The sequence below is a fragment of the Pan troglodytes genome, chromosome 10, assembly GCF_028858775.2.
Source record: "Pan troglodytes isolate AG18354 chromosome 10, NHGRI_mPanTro3-v2.0_pri, whole genome shotgun sequence".
Lineage (NCBI taxonomy): Eukaryota > Metazoa > Chordata > Mammalia > Primates > Hominidae > Pan > Pan troglodytes.
This window is the reverse complement of record NC_072408.2, coordinates 88317845-88338367: the sequence shown is the minus strand read 5'-3', so window position 1 is coordinate 88338367 and position 20523 is coordinate 88317845. Positions and strand designations below refer to the sequence as shown.

Genomic DNA, 20523 nt, shown 5'->3' with positions numbered 1-20523 from the left:
TGGTCTCTCTCTTTCTCTTTCTCTTTCTCTCTCTCTCTGTCTCCTCTCTCTCTCTGTTTTTCCACATTGTGGGAATTCTTGCAGATAAACAAACCCCTCTTCTGGAATGCTAATAATGCCTGGATGTTTAAAACCTTAGTTAAATTTGAGTTTCTTTAATCAGATTTAATGGAAAGAAATTGAACTTAGTGAAATCAAATTGAGGGAATAAAACTTATTCTAAGCAATCACACCTAACAGCAATGGAAAATGAGAAAATAAGAAATATAGAGTGTGTGAAAACATTAATCTAAGGGTGGTAGCATCTAAATGTGGAGTGCTTGAGTTTGAGCTCAATGAGGGACTGCTTCATTCTGTATCTAGTTGAGTTATTCCTCAAAGAGGTTCAGTGACACTGTATTAACATTTAAGGAGATTAATTAAAATTCTTAATTTTTACCCCAAATTCTACTGCCCCTCTACAGCAGTGGTTCTTAAACTTTAGCATGTATAAGAATCACCTGGAAGTTATTAAAACACAAATTGCTGGGCCCCACTGATTCATTATGGCATGGGTGGGGTAAGAGGTTTGCATTTCTAGCAAGGTCTGCTATGATGCTAATGATGCTAATTGTGGGAAAACCACATCAAGTTTTACTCCTACATCACTTGTTTCTTCTCAAATTTCATTGCTGGCTTCTTTTCCTCTCCAGACATCCTAAGACTGGAATACTGCAAATGCAGACCTTGGTTATTTGGTGATCTCATCAAATGTCACCCAACCTCGTGACTTTAAATATCATTTTGTAGGCCAAGGCTCTCAAATGTATATTTCCTGCCCAGATTTCTCCCCTGACCTTCAGACACATATATGCAAATGTCTACCCAACCTCTCCATTTCTATATCTAATAGGCATCTCAATTGACGTATCTTAAAGTAGAACTCTTGGACTTCATCTCTCAACTGCTCCCCCCCAGAGTCTTCCCCACCTTAACTGATAACAATTCAATTCCAGTGGATTAGTATAAAATCTTGAAATCATCCTTGAGTTCTCTCTTTCACACAATATAACCCATACAGAAATCTGACCACATTTCGCCACCTCTATTGCTGCCACCCTGGTCTGAGCATCATCTTTCATCTGGATTATTACAATAGTCCTCTAACTACATATCCTAAACCATGCTTCTACCCTGGTCGCTCTATGGTCTGTTCTCAACACAGCAGCCAAAGTGATGCTAAAACTCAGTTTTTGTTATTATTGCCCTCAGAACCCTCCAGACTACCTGTCTTACTCCAGATAGAAGCCAACATTCTTAGAATGACCCATGGACACGACTCATGCTCTGACTTCACCTCATACTATGTTTTCCCTAGTTCACTCCATGTTGTCTGCACCAGCCCCCATCCTGTTCCACAAAACAGTACATTACACCTTAGGGCCCTTGTATTTGCTGTTTTCTATAATAAAATACTTTTACTCCTGATATCCACATGTTCACTTCTTTCAAGTCTTTGTTGAAATAGCATCTTCTCTATGATACCTACTGGGACTTCCCAACTTAAAATGGCAATACCCCTTCCCTCATCCTTAGCATTTCCAATCTTCCCGAACATCCTCTATTATATTTTCCAAAGCATATATCTTCTCTCTGTTACATAAAACATATTTATTGTGTATTTTTATTGCTTATTTCTATCTGCACTAGAACCTAAACTCCATTATGTTTTATATAATAATATATCCATGTATTAAGAATAGTGTCTGACACCCATGAACATGCATGTAATGGAGGAATGGATTGATCATCAAGATCTACAACTTCTTTTCTTTAATATTGTCATGATAATATGAACATTTGTTCTTTATTGTCAATATGCAGTAATTATGCTATGTATTCACCATACCTTATCATTTTTAATGTTCACAACCAACTATTGAGGTGACTATTTTTATGCTTATTTTGCAAGGGAGGAAACACGTTCATTGGGATATAATAACTTTCTAACATTACAACCTAGTGGGGGTAACATTTGATTCAATTCAATCCAAGAATTGTGCTCTCACCTACTATACTGTGAGGTTTGCTATTCATTTCTTGGGACTTTTGCTTATTATCAGATTGCAAACATGGATAATGTGAGTCTACGTTTGAGAGATTGATCCACTGTTAGTGTCCTGAACAAAATCAAATATTTAACCCCAAAAGATTGCGGGGAAGGCACTGATCTAGGGAATATTCAGTAAGAAAATGTTACATCTTGAGATCCCTTTTAGCCAGCCAGTTCTCTTCTCCCTTAGAGCTCATCTTTTGTTCAGATTGAACATTTGCAGAGGTCAGACATGGGGCAGGCCAGGCCTGGTGTCAGGCCCTGGAAAAATTGGTAAAACGAAGAACTCACTAACAGTCTAATAGGAAGAAGGGATTCTTAAAATACGTCTTGATATGCACTCTAATTGAGGCATGTTGACATTAGAATACGCGGTCTGTAGAGAACATCTAAGTTTACCAAGAGTTATAAGGGAGGCATCTCAGGTATTAGGTTAGATGAGTAAGTGGTCCACAAAACATTGGTGTGAAGGGCAAGAGGGAATCCAAGTACACTCAGTTCTTTTATTTGGCATTGCATGGCAAAGGCACACAGTAAGGAATAATTGATTTTTCAGTTCTGTATTTTTGGATGCCTTTGATTATAATTAGGGCCATACTTTCTTTTTGTTCACTTCCTCCCTTAACTCTTTCTCCTCTTTTATTTATCTCTCTTTTTTACTTATAAGTGTTGAAATAAGGAGATGGTGTCTCCATTGCCAGTGGGGAGGATTTGTGAGATAATGGGAAAAGTCCAATGTCTAAATACTGAAATTCATATACTACATAATTGTCCCAGCAGAATTTTTTTAAACTTTAAACACATCAAAGAATTATCTTCTGTTGCCTGGTTTCTCTACAAGTGTTCCATATTAAATTTTTCATTTTGCCTACAACATACATACATAATTAAGTGCTTCATTGGAAGATGCTTATTTTTCATTTCTTTTGTAATTCTCCTTCTGCTTTCCACTCAGACTTTAGGGCTGTATTGTATTCTATAAAGAGTATATACTTAATAAATCAATATTTACTAACGTAAAACCATAAACCTGTCAATAACCGGTGGGGAACTTATCATGAATTTTAAAAAATGTTTACTTTCCCATCAGTCTTAACTGCTATATTTGAAATATAGCGTGTTTTTCTAGCTATGTCATGTTAACCTAAAAAAAAAAAATTCTTCATTTCCTCTTCTCCTTACCACATCTCAGAGATAATTTTCTAATGGAGAAGTTATTTTATATTTTTCTTCAAAACTATATATATATATATATGTTTATGTATATATATTTGTGTATATATGTATATTACATGCTATATATATAGCATGTATATATTAATTGAATAATCTGCAATAAACTCAATAAATATATTTATTACTAATTGGTTAATCTTCAATAGTCAATTTGCTGTTCACTTTTTTTGGTTTCCCTTTGGGAAATTGAACAAATTGATTTTTTTCAATATAAAATTTAAAATTTTGGAACTTTAAGGAAAAGTTTTCTTTTTTTAATTTTCTGTAATAAAGATATTTGGGGAAACAATACTTGTCTTTCGTTGGTATCTAAAATAAGGTTGTTGATATTTCTTAGTGTGGCATTTGAATGGCTTGGAAAATATAATTGAAAGCGATTATTTTTATGGTAAAGCACCATGAAAGTTTCAGATAAAATACAGGCTATATGTAATATTAAGTATTCATGAGTATGTTAGAGTGAAATTTGGAAATTATACTGAGCCAGAGATGATTACTGTGTAGGTAGTTCAGAACAGATGATACATTTATCTTGTTTCACGTTAATCTTCAACTGATCTGATATGGAAGTAAATAATAGTTGTCAGCTTTGTTGTGATTTTGATGAATTTTAAGTGCTTTGGTAATTAATTCTCATAGTGTATTCTTTGCAGGCTGAGATGCTGACTATATTTATAACACTCATGTATTCACTGAAGACTTAGATTTGATGATGTGTGAAAATGAATCTGAGGAACAAATTTGAAAATGTGGCTATGCTTGTTTTTTATGACCTGCCTGATTTAATGAAGTGGCTAATAGCACGGTTTGCTAATGCTTTCTTCCTAGATGTTACCTTGTGTTATATTCTGGTTTTATTTAGAAAAGGTAGATATATACAGTTACCACAAAGGCAGCATGAATGAAGGAGTTTGCCAAGTTATAGTTATAACAAGTGAAATTTTCATGCAATTCCTAAAAATAAAAGAAAATAAATTCCTCTAAATTTTCCTGTTTTCTATGATGAATATTTTCTTGCTCCTGAACTTTCATTTCCTCATATAAAGTAACACATAAGTGTCATAAAAGAGATCTCAGTCTCTTTTAGTTTGAAACACTCTCACTAGTTTTGTGTGTGTGTGTGTGTGTGTTTGTGTGTGTGTGTGTGTGTGTGTGTGTGTGTGTGTGTTTGCTGTGGGGTGGTTCTGTTTTATGAACTTTTTTCCTTCCTCCCTTGCCAAGGTAGTATCTAGAAGGACAGAGAAATGTATGTATTTTTGTGTTATTGAGTTAGATGTTCTTCATTTTAGGTGTCTCAACCTGATCTCATGGCACCTGCTACAGTGAGATTCTGCCTTTCAGGATATTGAGCATCATGACCTAGTGTCCACTGAGATATGGTGGGTACCATCTTGTCTTTCAAGTGTTGTTCTGAAATCCAGTGCTGGTGACTGTAGATCTGGCCTTTGCCAATAATCAAGAGTTCCCAAACTCTGGAACCCTCTTTTCCTGAATCCAGTCCTCTTGAAATCCACCAGCATTCTCAGAACTTCTTGTGCATGCTCTGCTGTCCATTGCCCTTAAAATTTCAACTACACGTTTCATACTCCAAGCTGTAGTGTACCAGACCATCTGAGGCTGCTCTCATGTCTACTCAACTAGGCAACATTTCACCCAATATAGGCAATTTTGCCTATATGGAGACATATATATGTATATACCATTATAATCCAAGAAGATCTTTGCTATAACAATAAGTTCAAATTTATTGTTCACATATTTGAAACCTTCTTGTTGCATGGTGGCCATAACACCTGCTAAAATGGGAACTTCTCTGAAGATGTTAGAACTTGCCGGGACTGTACTGGGGGAAGCAGGAAACCTCCCCCTAATTATCCATTTCTCCAATCAACCTGAATCTTTCAAACTACTCCATCTTCTCCCTCCCTAGAATTTCAACACTGACTGGGGAGCAAGCCATTTGCATATCAGCACTACTCTCTTTTTTCTCATCTTCTTGCTTCCCTCCTCTACTTCTGAAAGAGTTCTTGTGTGGCAATTACTTTATCTGCTCTCACTTCTGACTTCATGAACTGTCTTCTCAGCTTTGGTTCTTGATGTATATGAAGTGTGCTTGGGTTGTTTCTAGAAAAGTTCTTTTTCTCCCTCTTGAAAGAGTGCCTTGCTATGAATTTTTGAGTTAAATTTGAAACTCAAAGTTTAGCAGTAAATTATTAGTGCTTAGGGTCCCTTGTAGTCTTTTTTAAAAGAATGAAAAGTAAAAAGAAACCAGTATAATTTCCAAGAGGGAAAATGCATTAATAGAGTTTCAAAATATTTTTTCCTGATACATAATATTTGTACATCTTTATGGAGTACCTGTGATATTTTGTTACATGCATAGAACATGTAATAATAAAATCAGGGCATTTAGGATATCCATCGCCCTGAGAATTTCTCAATTTTATGTGGTGGGAACGTTTTAAGTCCTATATTCTAGTTGTTAACATTTTGAAATACATGATAAATTTTTGTTTACTATAGTAATAGTCACCCCACTCTGCTATGGACTTTTAGAACTTATTCCTTCTATCTACCTCTATGTTTGTACCCATTAATCAACCTCTCTTTATCTCCCTCTTTTTACACACACACCCTTCCCAGACTCTGGTAACTACCATTCTACTCTCAACCTCCATGAAAGGAAAATTTTAGCTCACACATATGAGTGAGAACATGCAATATTTGTCTTTCTGTGCCTTGCTTATTTCACTTAACCTAATGACCTACATATCCATCCATGTTGCTGTAAATGACAGGATTTCATGTTTTTATGGCCAAATTGTATTCTATTGTGTATATATATCACATATTCTTTACCCATTCATTTTTTTGTTTTGGTAAAAAAACTAGCAAGGGAGTGATAATTTAAAGACAAATATGATATTATTGTGCAAATTTACTAGGATGATACAGTGACTTCAGGAAATATATATATATCCTGATAATTCACAAATTATCATATATATATATATATACACATTTGTATATACACAAATGTGTATATATATATATGTAGGTAGATAGATAGATAGATAGATAGATAGATAGATAGATAGATTGATTTGTGAATTTAAAAACCATTACAATCAAAGAGGAGTTTCGGTATAACATTGATAAGTTCTAATTCATTGTTCACATATTCATAACTATAAAACTATTTCTTATTCAGAGCAATTTTTGCACCCAAATTCAGTTTCTGCCCCCCAAAATTCACGAATTTTCAAAGGTGGAAAATTTCAAGTTGTGGAAAATCACTGCAGAAAGTCTGTAACTCAGTGTAATCTACCAGCACTTAATTTGGCATAAATTTGAGATCTTCTAGGTTGTACTTTTTTAAATAACCTAGGCCTAAAGAATAGGATAAGAAAGGCATTGAATATACAAATTATTTAAAAATATATGCATAAATTTGATAAATTATACAATCGTAAGTAATCTTTGGAGAATGTGAGTACCTTTATAGAATATCCTTTTATACTAAAATATTGTGATGTCATCCTTTTATATTAAAACGTTGTGATGTCATTTGTAACCATTATATATTTCAATACCTAAATGCATTTTGAACATTTTATCCAATGCCCTTTCCATCATGGTTAAACATTTCATTTTATTAAATCCCTTTCTTCTACCAAGATATTGGTAACACTGGATATGAAACTGAGCTCTAAAACTTTACTCAGAAAGTTAAGTGCCCCTCACCAACATTATGATACAAAGTTGCACTGACAGCTGCATTTTGGCCAAAAACCAGATACATAAGAAACACATTACTAACAAAAAAAAATTAAATGATATTTGTTAAATGAAGATGCCTTCTTGGTTGAGATAAAGGGGATTTTATTCTATCAGTGAAAAACTGCTTCAGTTAATATGTTGAGAGGGGAAATGCAAATAATAATTTTAAAAACATTTTTAGGCACTCTGCTTAAGAGAAGGAGGTTATGGCATGAGGAAAACAAAGAAACAAATAAGAGTCATAGCTCTTGCTTTAAAAATAAAATGGGAATCAGGATAAATTTAATCATAATAAAAAGAATTAGCTGCAAATATCTAAATTCTGCAAATGGGATAGATTGTAATCAGAAACAGTTATGCATGTGGTCACTGAAAATATTCAAGGAGAAGCTAAAAAATTTTTTTTGTAGGTAGAGTAAAAGAGATTTCTAACTGTATAGTATTTTGTCTATATCATTAGTGGTTCTTTGCATTTTCTACCCAGAGCCTTTTTGTTTGCGAGCAATGGAACCCATGTAAACTAGATCAAGAACAGACAGTAAATTGTAAAGCTTTGAAGGGCCTCACAAAATCCAAGGATGGTAGTGAAAGGACTACTTGACCTCATGGCAACTGGCAAGATTTTGGGAGCTGAGCTGCTCTGATAGTCTCTCAGGGACTATATGATTTTCATCTCACTTTCCTTTTTTCTCTCTGCTCTGCCCTATCCTCCTATTTCTACAAATAGACTTAGTCATCAGCTTGCACAAATCTGAAAATGTCCACCCCACAACCCAAGGGTATATAATCTTCCAGCTGCAAAGTCTACAGCTTGCTAGTGGGAATCTTTAAATCTCTAATTTGACTGGATTTGCTCATCTGTTAAAGCCAGGCCACCAAAGTGAAAAGTTTTCTGTATAACAAATGTCACGGCTGTTTTTATTTCCAAAGACAATTTTTGATTCAAGTAACTGTGGCCAGAGGTTGTGGTTAGGGGTTGCAGCCATGGATTGCATTGAGATCATGCTGACCTTTTAGGAATTGAGCAGCTCATTTATCAAGAAATGTGTCCATTATACTTATTTTCTAATTAATATCAAATTAATTCGAAATTATTTCCACAAGTGATTTAATAAACCTTGGTCTTTGAATTTCTCATTTTCAGATTCTACTGTCCTCATTATTTCTTACCAGTACCATTATTATCAAAGCCTTTGAGTTCATGTCTTTGCCTCCAGTCCTACTCCAGTCAAGGGTACCTTACCTGTGTTACTCTCTTGTTTAAAGAAATAAAATAATCTTTAAAACCTCCTCATTACCTTTAGAAGAAAATCTATCCTTTAAATATTCTACAATGTTCCTGGTACAGTAGACCCTGTCTTTCATTCTATCTCATATCTTGCTATATCCTCACATGCCAATATCTCAATCATCCTTATCACTGTTCGTTATTAATTATCATCATTCTCTTCCTCATGATTGTTTTGTTTTGTCCTTTGTAAGTTGACTAAATGTGATCTATTTATAGCCTAGGGGATTCTTCATTTTTATTCAGCATTCCACGTAAGCTTTAATTCACCCAGAAAGTCCTCTGTGATCTCTTGATGTTGGGTTTTGTTTCCTTTTTTCTGCATGTGTGATTTCATGGTACACTCCATTTATACTATTATCATACTTCTACCCTAGTGATTTAATTATCTGTCTCTTCCACCATTCTTTAGTTTTCTGAAGGGCAGGGATATTATCATTCATCTCGAATATGTAGTGCCACATTGAATTCTAGACAAATTACAACTAACTACTTAATAGGTATTTTTGGATGAATAAATTTTGTACTATTTTTGCCAATTTGATTTACTGGCATGGCTTCTATTCGCTGGGAATAAGTAAACTGGTTGCAAAGTAATTCAAGTTATTGCATTGAAATTATTTTTGTAACTCAGACCAAAGAATTGAAACTTTCTGCATCTTGAATTTATAAAAGTTTAAGAGTACATTAAAAAATTTATTATGATGTTGTCTGTCAAACAACTTAGATAATTAAAAGGGAAATCAGATAATATATTGAAATCTGAGTTTTCTTAATTATGTAAATACTGCATACAAACATAGTAAGATTTCTGCTTAAAGTCACAATTCTAAATCATTTTAAATTTCAATCACAAGCCTGACTTCTATCTCTAATAAGGACAGAATGTCTAAAACATTGCAAATACATAATATTCCAAATATGTAGAGATTTCTTTTTAAACACATATATTAATAGAATGTGTTTTTTTTTTTCTCTCTTTTTTATCCTCCTCAATTTTCTCTGGGCTTATCCAGGCTTACTATTTACTGTGTACTACTAAGGAGACTGTACCCTTTTCAGCTGATGTGCTGACTTTTCAACTAGAGATTGTGGCTGAGCAGGAGTTGAATAGCTGTGGACATTCCAAGTGGTTTTTCTGTTCATTCCAGTTGCCACACTTTGCCCTCTTTTAAAATAATAAACTTGAACAATTTTTTTAAAAGTTGCTCTACTGCATTTTGCAGTTCACAAACTCCAGGTCTGTTCACAAAGCTTACATTCCTGACCTAGGCTATTACATCACTAGATGGGCTCTTGCATTTCTTTGGCTCTTAGGAGAGAGTATTTCAGTTCTATTCACCTTCTGACAGAATTCTGCCTTCTTTTTAAATTTCTTCCTATATTGAAGCTCCAAATTTTCAGGATACTAAAATTGTGTTCATTTGTATTCTGAATATCTGTCAAATCTTTGCTTAACCCAATAGTAGTTAGCAAAATTTTCTGTAAAGAGCCAGACAGTTGATATTTTGAGCTTTGGGAGGTCATAGAGTCTGTGTCAGCTACCCACCTCTGCTCTTGTGGCTCAAAGGCAGTGACAGACAATGCATGAAGGAATGGGTGGTCATGGCTGTGTTCCAATAAAACATCTTTATGGATGCTGAAAGTTGAATTTGATATAATTTTCATAAGTCATATAATCTTTGAAAGTTCTTTTTCTTCTTAATTTAGTTTATAGCATTGTATGTGTTGGTCTACATCTTTTTTTTAAAACTTTTATTTTAAGTTCAGGGGTACATGTGCAGGTTTGTTACACAGGTAAACTTGTGCCATGGTTTTTTTTTTGTACAGATTGTTCCATCACCAAGGTATTAAGCCTAGTACCCATTAGTTATTTTTCCTTATCCTCTCTCACCTCTCACCCTCTACCCTCCAGTAGCCCCAATGTGTGTTGTTCTCCTCCAACTGGACAATTTAAAAGTATAAAAAACATATTTAGCACCTGGACCATGCAACAAGTAGTCAGCTGTATTTAACCAGAGGAGCTGGAGTTAGCCAACCCCCATTGAAAAATTACAGTTTTTCAAGGCATTCAGCTGACATTGAACAAAAAATGGCCTTGCTTGCCTTTGTATTTTTAGTGCCTGGAGCAATCCTGGTATATGGATCTCTCTCTCTCTCTCTCTCTCTCTCTCTCTCTCTTTCCACTGCCCCCCCCCCACCCCCGCCACTCTTTGTCTCTCTCCCTCTCTCTCTATTTACTTGGAATAAATATACAGCTTATATTCTCCTTGGGAGGTTATTTCTTCCTGGTGGACTATTGGATTGGGTTTTTCTTCTCTCATAGAAGATTGAAAATAGCAGAAAAATATAAATGCAAGAAAATTAAGATATTACTTTATCACTTGATGCTGAAAAAGTAAATAAAATATTAGCAAATAGACTCAAGTGTCTTTTTGATTGACTATAGAAATCTATGATGACTTTGTTTTTATACTTCATGGCTTATATCTTTATGTAACACAGAAAAGTACGTATTTTGTAGTATTTTTTTGGTTTAATGTAGTCCATTAAAATAAGAATAATTCTCTTGAGGGTTGTCAGTTTTATCTTTTCTCTGACACATTGACTCTGAGAGACTGTGCCTTTCTTGATTCCAGATGAAGTCATGCTAGTTGCATTAATGAGTTACAAATTAAGATGTTTGATATGAGCTTTCATTTCTTCTTCTAAAATTGGGTCTCCAGCTACAGTGCATTAATTTTAGAAAAATAATCTCATATTAGAATATGATACATTTTACTGACACTAAAAATGTCATAATTGTCTCTTTTCATAGCTGTTAATCTATTTTTTGTACTCATTGATTTCTATATAATTGTAGAGTGCTCAATTACTGTTTTATACATAAAATATAATTTTCTGTTGTTTTTCATGCTGCTGATTCGGTTGTGTGGGTGAGCACTGCAGTCCCATGATTCTGAGAAAAATAAAGCTTGGCTTTAGCACATTTTCTCTACTGCTGATTATAGCGATAATTATTCTGATGTTGCTATGGAAATGCTTTTCACAACACATTTGTAGATTGTTTCTAATATTGGTGTTATTTTTCTGTGTATTTATTAGTAAATATATTTATAAATTCATGAACTTAAATTATATTTTGTGGTCATAGACAATTATAAAGCATTGCTGCTTAGGGATGAACACATGTACTCAATAATTTGAATAGAAAGCCAATTCTATTGTCAGGAACTCGTTTTATTTCCCCTCATACCTAGAAGTTAGTTATATTTGCCTGATTCCACTTATAAATCAGCCAGGTTTGAAATAAATTCAGTCTCTAGACTATATAAAGTGCGTACGGATATTTTCTTCAGTAGAAAGCTGACACTTTATCTAATTCTATTCTGTAACATGGAATTCTGTGCATTTTACCTAATCATTTTGTTGAGCTTCTGAATTCTTGTTACCCATATCACTATCTGAGTTCTTGATTTCTCTTAATTGATCTGTCTGCTTCAAGATGTACCCTCAGATCCTCTGTCTACTGTTGGTGACTGCCCTAATTTTTGCTCACTTGATCAATGGCACTCTCTCATTCATTCAAAAAATACTGAATATCTGCTAAGGGGTAGGTACTATTCTAGGAACTGAAATAATGAGGTTAATAGAATAAATAAAAAACCCTCTTTCATGGAACTTACATTCTAGTAGGAGTGATTGGTGGCGATTATAAATGTTGTCTTAGTTCGTTCAGGCTGCTACAACAAAATACCATAAACCGAGTAGCTTATAAACAACAGAAGTTTATTTCTCACAGTTCTGGAAGCTAGGAAGTCCAAGATCAAAGTGTCAGCAGATTTGGTGTCTGGTGAAAGCCCAGCAGATTTTCATTCATAGGTGGTGCCTTGTGTCCTTATATGATGGAAGCAGGAAGCAGGCTCTCTTAGGACTCCTGTAAGGTCACTAAACCCTCATGACATCATCTAATTCTAATTACCTTCCAAAGACTCCACCTCCTAATACCATCACATTAGGTGATAGAGTTCCAACATATGAATTTGGGTGGAACATAAGAATTCAGTCCATCAGAAATGTATAATAAATTGTAATTAAATAAGCATTAAGCACTAAAGAAAAAAATAAAGCAGGGAACACTGAAGGTATGAGGAAAGGCTTACCTGAGAAGGTTCCATTTGGACATAAAACTCAAAAAAGGAAATAAAGAAGGAACTATGCATATATTTGAGTAGGGGGAGGGGAGGATGTGTTCATGTGGACCTTGCTAAGATTAGTCAGAAGGCTTTGAAAGAGACTAAGAAAAGTGGAAGTCAATACAATGAAGAGACAACTTCTTCAAAGAATTTTACTCTAAATAGAAGCATAAAATGGAGCTACCTGGGGTGTATATAGTAGGAGTAAATACCTAGTGTTAGAAAATGGAAGACGAGAGTATTAATAATATGATTTCTTAGGATGATTGAAATTGTGGCATGGTGGGAATGGTTCAGGAAAGAAAGAAAAGTAATGATGCATCAGATGCCCAATGCTGGTTTCTTGGTCTGTTTCTGTGTCTTACTTTTACAGTGCTGACACCTATTAAAATAAAATATTGATTAGCTGAATTCTTGAAGGCAAAGAAAATGACATGTTTCAAAGACTAAATTAAGACACAAATATTTTTATTGTATCATTGGCATGGATTTTGCAAAATTAATCCTCCTTGCCATCACCACTTTACAATTATGTGAAGTTCCCACCATCTTGGTATTGGTATTATGTGACCCTATTGGTTCTGATCAAAGGCTAATTTAAATTCTCCCAGAGAATAATTCTGTATTTTAACTTTTAGGTCATACCTTCAGCTAGAAGCATAGGTACAAATCTGTTATGAGAATTCTAATATATGAGTAACTGTATCTACCAATTAAAATAGGTATCAATGATATGCAAACTAAACCTACTCAGAACCACTGGGTATTGAGGGGCTAGAGATAAATACTAAGCAAAAATGTTAAATATTTTAAAAATTTGTTGCTTCTATCTTTACAAATCAACATTAATCTAAAAAGTCATAATGTTCTATTTCCACAATCATAAAATATGAGGATGTATTAACAAAACTGTCCATTCAGCTATTTGAAATCCTGTAAATAATTAGTTGAATGACCAAATGTTTGCTTTATACCAATCCTAGTGATTCTTTGATAATATAGTTTTAGAAATGGCCTCATTTAGGACTATATGTTAAAGCAACAGAATCCCAACTAATACTGGCTTTAAACAGTAAAGAGATTTACTGGTGACTCAAATCCAGAAATAAGGCAGGATTCAGCAATGGTGGTACAGGTCTTCAATCATGTCATTAAACACAATTGATTGTGTTTCCCTGCTCTTCAGTTCATGATATTATTTCCATCCCCAAACAGGCAAAAGCTCACAGCCACAAATTGGCCTGCATTAGCAATCAGGGCCACATGCACCCTTATTCTCAACTATCAGGAAAAAGACCACTCTGTTTCTGGCATTCCAAGTAAGAGATTCACTGAAATCACATCCCTATGCTGACATTTGAGATTAGGGGAATAAAAAATGCTGTCTCAAGCTAAAAGAGTTATCTGAAGGTAGGAGATTAATTGGCTTTCCTTAAACTACAGGGGTGCATGTAAAAGGCTAAATACCTAGTCTAATATCTAAGTACTTGGAAAGGAAAAAAGGATTCATTAATGTCTGCTATTGAGACCTGAGACCTGGATTTTTAATAAGGAGTTTTTGATTTTCTAATTTTATATTTTTTTAACCAATGACTAGATTACTTAGACTAGAATAGTGGGAAAATTTCTAAGAATTTTGTTGTGTATCTATATTATTCTAGCCAAAAATAAAATATGTTCTGATTACTGAATTTTATAAATGAGATATGGTTCTTGCCTTTGTGGAATTTGGAATCTCACTGGGAAGAAAGTCACTGATGAGCAACAGTTTTTCATGTCCAGTGTTGTAATGGAGTTAGTAAACAATATAAGGAGAACATATATAAGGGTTCTGCATTAATTTCCAGTGCTTGGAAATAAATCACCACACATTTAGCAACTTAAGACAGCACACATTATCACAGTTTCCTTGGTTCAGGAATCTAGACACAATCTAGGTGAGTCTTCTGCTCAAAGTTTCAGAGGCCAGATTTGAGTCCTCAACTGGAGCTCAGAGCCCTCTTCCAAGCTCACAGGGTAGCTGCTAGAATTTAGGCTCTGTGATTGTAGTACTGAGACCCTCAGCTCTTAGGGGTCACCTACACTTTCCTTCAAGTTCAGCAGGAATATTTCCCTTACCTGCAGGGTGCTTCATATCTTTTTTCAAAAGAGCTTTTACCTGATTTAGTCAAACTCATCTAGAATAATATTCCTTTTGATTAACCCAAAGGCAAGTGATTTGGGACCTTCATTACATGTGCAAAAATCTTTTCACCTCTTCACCTTGGTGAGGGGCAAATCACAAGTTCTGTAACATAAGAGGGAATGTATAGAAAGTGAACACCAGAGGAAAAGATACCAGTGTCTTGACCTTGTCCATAGGATCTATCCATCACAGGAGCCAAATTGACTCTATCTAAAGGGGTAGAGAATTATTAAGGAACGTGTCTTAATCCTTTTGGTGTCATAATAAAATACCATGAACTGGGTAACTTATAGACAGCAGAAATTTATTTCTCACAGTTTGGATGCTTGAAAATCCAAGATCAAGGCACCCTCAAATTCAGTGTCTAGTAAGGACTCGGTTTCTGTTTCATAGATAGTTGTCTTTTCACTGTAACTTCATATGGCAGCTTTAATTGGTGAGGAGTTTCAGACTCTTTAATAAGGACACTAATCTCATTCATGAAGGATTTGCCCTCATCAGCTCATCACCTCACAAAGGCTTCATTTCTTAATGCCATCACCTTGGAGGTTAGGGTTTGAACATATGAATTTTAAGGGGATATATTTAGACCATTTCATTCTGTCCCATCCCCCAAAAAAGGCATGTCCTTCTCAAATGTAAAATGCATTCATTTCAATTACCCCAAAAGTATTAACTTGTTCTAATATCAACTTAGAAGTCTAAAGTTCACATCTCATCTAAATATTATCTAAATCAGATATGGATGAGACTCAAGATATAATTCATTCTGAGGCAAATTTTTGTCCAGTTGTGAACCAGTGAAATAAAACAAATTATGTGCTTCCAAAATATAATGGTGGGACAGGCAAGGAAAGACATTCCCACTGGAAAATAAAGAAATAGGAAAGAAGAAGTAAATGATAGGTCCTGAACAAGTCCAAAACATAAATGTTGTGGAAGAATCTTCTTTGACTCAGTTGTCTGCCCTTGAGGCCCACTGGGGCAGAGGTCTCCTTGTGGACACAGTGGGGTAGAGGCTCCATCTTCTCAGCTTTACTGGGCAAATGGGCTCCAGGGCTCCAGGCATCCCTGCTTGGTTTTGCTGGGTGCAGCCCACACCAGAGCTCTTCTGTGCTGGAATAGAACTCTGGTTGCTCTACCAGTCTTGAGGGTAGAACCAACCCTATGGCTCCACTGGGCATTGACTCAGTGGGGACTGTCTGAAGTGACCCCACTCTCATGGCAGTTCTCTTCCTGGGCACTGATGTTCTTCATGACTTCCTTTGAAAACAAGATGGAGGCAGTCACTCCCACAGCTTTGCTGGGGGCAGCAGAGGCATCATACAATGTGTAACATGTAAGTATGGTAGTGGAAAATAACAGAACTTTTGTAAGACAGATAAAGGAGGGAAAGGCATCTAGGTAATTAGATGGTCCAAAGTTCTAAAGGTTCAGTTTTGTTCTAAGAATTTTTCATTGTTTATATTTTTGGAAGGTATGGGCAAACTGATGTTTCATTAACCATGGTAGTAGATGTAGAAAAAGCAAGACTGTGACCAAGGTTTAGCAGCTATTGGTGGGTTAATTTGAGTTTAGCAAGAAGTATGGGTGGAAAAGTTTAGCCTTAGGTCTTGTTAAGTTAGTAGAAAATTTTCGTGTTCTAAGTGTTCCTCACATTGTAGAGGTAAGCTCTAGGTTTTTTTGGCAGCACAGTGTACAGATACCACCCCCAGGAATGAGAAGGGTAGTTTAGTGAAGATTTTATTAGAGGGTTCTATTATTTAATGAAATAATATTTCCCAGAGGCATGTAGATGAAAAAAAGGATGCAGTATTCAATAATTAATAATAATTCAAGTGTTCTAATGACAAAAATGTGCTAAGTGAGGTGCATGCATGTCCTTGAATATGACTAGCAGGTAGACAGTAAAGAACATTTATGTTGAAATACTTTTGTGTTTTTAATTAGGAAGATACGTTTTGGAATGGGTCAACCATGTGAAGATTAAAACATCTCACAGGGATAAGAATATAGGGGGTGGTCAATTCTAAGGAAGATGTAGTTTGTACAAGTGTCCTAGGAATAAGGAACTATTTACTAACTAGAAAAATGCTAACAAACTCCTGTGCCTAGTATATGTGAAGTCTGTGGGACTGTGAGAGACTATTTAGCTATTTAGCAAAACTCTTCTTCTTTCTTGCTGGGCACTTGGCTATAATGTATATCCCATCCTCCCTTTCTGTCAGGAGCAGCACATGACAGATTTATCGCCAATGAAATAGTGGCAAGATTAGCATACATAGGTTTCTGGCCTGGCCAAAAAAACAATCTCATGTAATCCTCTGATAGATGAGTGTTGATCCTTTGAGCAAACTAGAAGCAGCATGTTAAAGATGGCAGAACCTCCATCAGCCTGAGTCCTTGAGTGAATGTGGGGAGAAAATTCCCCCAGTCCACTAATTAGAAAAACCTCTATTGAGATTTCAGGATTTATTTGTTACAGAAGCTACCACTACCTTAACCAATACACAATATTGTCTCTGTGAGTGAGGATCATAGGGCAGTGATGCACTCTAAATAAAGTTTTTGCAGTCAAAGCAAGCTGGAGGAAAACCGTTCTGTGAAGAATCAAGGTAGATAAGAGTTATTTGTCATGGAAAAGGACTTCTGAGGAAAAATTTGGATGGCAGGGAAGTGATTAGGTTAAAATTTGGTGAAATGAAGCACAAAATATTAGTAGTAGTGCTATAATTTTTATAAAGATATATTTGCAGCAGTGTAGGATGAATTATAGCACTGAGCTAGCAGGAGCCTGATGACAGAAAGCATGTGTAATTTCTCATTCAGAAATTTTCCTATTGTATACTTACAGAGATATAGTGCTGATTGATTCAAATTTTTGTATTTAAATCGCTCTGTATAAGCCCTTTTAGAACTTTTTTTTTCCAGAGAGTGAAACTTCAGAAAGAATATTCTTTTAATATATCATATTTTTCTGATCATGCAAGACATATATATTTGCATCCAATTTTCCTTACATTGTAGTGTATCTATAAAATCCACAGTAGATGGTTAATATTTCTAAAAAGAAGGTGTTTGTACACATAGGAGAGTACTTATTTATTCCCTGTTAAGGTGTAGGCAGTGGAATCAAGAAGAAAACAGTAGCCTACAACAAATTATTTTGAAGCAATTCAATAGCTAGCTTTAAATATCTTGCATAATGAATGTTTGTTGTCCAGTTTCAGATTTTTTATATTTTTGCTTCTTTCACATCTATAGATTTAATACTTTCAAAAAGCTATTATGGAACAAGTATATGTACAATGCCATATTTCAAATATTTTATTTGATTCATCTTTATTCCCATAGGTAAATGCATTTTATGATCATGTTTGGTTGGAAAAAGAACAATAGCAAAAATTAATCCTTGCTGCTATCTTTATGTAACAATCTACAATGTAAACTTTATAATACAAAATTGAGCAGTCCTGGATGCAATTTAGTTTCATAATACAAGATCATTGATTTTTACAAAAAATGTGCAAAATTTTTTTTTTTTTTTTTTTTTGTGAGATGGAGTTGCTCTGTCGCCCAGGCTGGAGTGCAGTGGCGCGATCTCAGCTCACTGCAAGCTCCGCCTCCCGTGTTCACACCATTCTCCTGCCTCAGCCTCCGGAGTAGCTGGGACTACAGGCGCCCGACACCATGCCTGGCTATTTTTTTTTTTTTTTTTTTTTTTTTTTTTGTATTTTTAGTAGAGATCCTTGTTAGCCAGGATGGTCTCGATCTCCTGATCTCCTGACCTCGTGATCTGCCCGCCTCGGCGTCCCAAAGTGCTGGGCAACGATTTTAACAAAAGGCTGTGAACACTTCAAACACTGTTCCTTTGGATGACATTACTTTTCAAAATTGTTCTCAAATAAGAAAATGTTAGTATATTGCACTTACTGCATATGTACACTGTACTTACCACTGTGGATGATACATTGCAGATGAATCTTTTCCAAAGAATAAGTGTTTAGTAAATATCAGAATAAACCATCACCAGCTCAATTAGATGATAAATACGTCTAGTTATCACTCATGACAGTTACTATTTTAAACTGCATTTATGAGGGGCTGTTAAAGAGGGCATGCAGAAGGCTCAAAACTCACCTTGATCTTTTGGTAGTGATCTTTAGACCGCACTTTTTTTTTTCTCATGACTCCTGAAATTTCTAGAAACAGTCAAGAATGAATTGTATTCCATTGACTCTAATCATTGAGTTACAGTTTAGTCATTCTTTTGTGAATATTTAGGACCTTACTTTTGTTAAAACATGGCATAATTTTTGGAATTATATGATTCCCTAGCACCATATACAAAATAGAGCAACATATAAATAGACATTTCTGCTATTATGTTTTACAATGTTTATATCATATGACACCTCCCTTCCTCACCCCCCCTAAAAAAAATCTGCTATAATGATTTCCCATTGAAGTTCTAATAGGAACAAACCCTCTCCCTGGGCTACCAGGCACTGCATGGTATAAATCCTGCCTACTTACTCTCTCTCTCCTCTTGACACATGCACTGTCACTGATTCTGTGTTCAGCACCCTGGCTCCTAGAATATACCATGCATTTCTCACCAACAGAAATGTGTGGGGATGCTCTCAGGAAGGGTGGTCACCACCTCCTGACCCTCTTCCTCTCAGCTGTTGTCTTAACTGACTACTTCCTATCCTTCAGATCTCAGTCACCTTGTCTGTCTTGTTATGTACTATTCTGCCAGACATGTCAAAGCACCTGGCATGTAGTAGGTGACAAGTAATATATGTCAAAAGAAGAAACGAAGAAGAAAAGAAGAATCAAAGTGAAGGAAGGAAAGAACAAGTGTTTATTGCATACTTTGTGAGTTACAAGTACAGTAGTCCCCACATATTCATAGTTTCACTTTCAGTCAGTATTGTGGTTTCAGTTACCTAAGGTCAGTTGTACAGCTCAAAAATATTAAATGGAAAATTCCAGAAATAAACAGTTTATAAGTTTTAAATTGCTACCCACCATTCAGAGTAGTGTGATGAAATCTCACGCCAACCTGCTTCATTCTGCCTGGGACATGAATCCTCCCCATATCCAGCATATCCATGCTGTCTGCACTACCTGCGCGTTAGGCATCAACATCATCTACTCCTGACATCCGGCCATCAACATCATGATAGATCAGTGATCCAGAATCACCTAAAGCAGATGATCCTTCTTCTGACATATTGTCGGAAGGGCCAAGTAACCCAGTGTTAAATGCCTACATCTTTTACCTCATTCCATCTTATCACATAGACATTATATCATCTCACATCATCACAAGGAGAAGTGTGAAAACAGTGCAGTAAGATAATTTTTGAAAGAGAGACCACATCCACATAACTTTTATTATAGTATATTGTTATAATTGTCCTATTTTATTTTTGTTAATCTCCTACTGTGTCTAATTTACAAATTAAACTTTATTACATGTACATATATACAGGGAAAGACATATATAAAATTTGGTACTACCTGTTTTCAGACATTTACTGGGGATCTTGGAATGTATTCCTCCATGGATAACGGGGGACTGTATATAAACTCTGAAAATTCCATTTTAAAATTAATCTTTCTACATTATTATAAGTTCTGAATAGCAATTTGTGTTGTTTGCTTCTATAGCTAAATGCTGTGAAGGCTTTAGGAGCATATTAGTTACACAAGGTCTTGAGACATTTCTTTAAGTACA

The 20523-nt window shown here is 35.2% G+C and overlaps 1 protein-coding gene across 33 annotated transcripts in view; it reads left to right on the top strand.

Moving 5' to 3' along the window:
- The window catches only part of PPFIA2 (PTPRF interacting protein alpha 2), a 505598-nt gene that overhangs the window by 220781 nt on the left and 264294 nt on the right, over positions 1-20523 (top strand). Inside the window, exon 1 of one of the 33 annotated variants that reach the window (XM_054664545.2) lies at positions 4637-4707. The exons of the other annotated variants lie outside the window; for them this stretch is intronic. Coding sequence (XP_054520520.1) covers positions 4705-4707 — 3 coding nt within the window. The 5' untranslated portion in view covers positions 4637-4704. Of the gene's footprint in view, positions 1-4636; positions 4708-20523 lie in introns of those variants that run through there. 33 annotated transcript variants of the gene reach the window in all.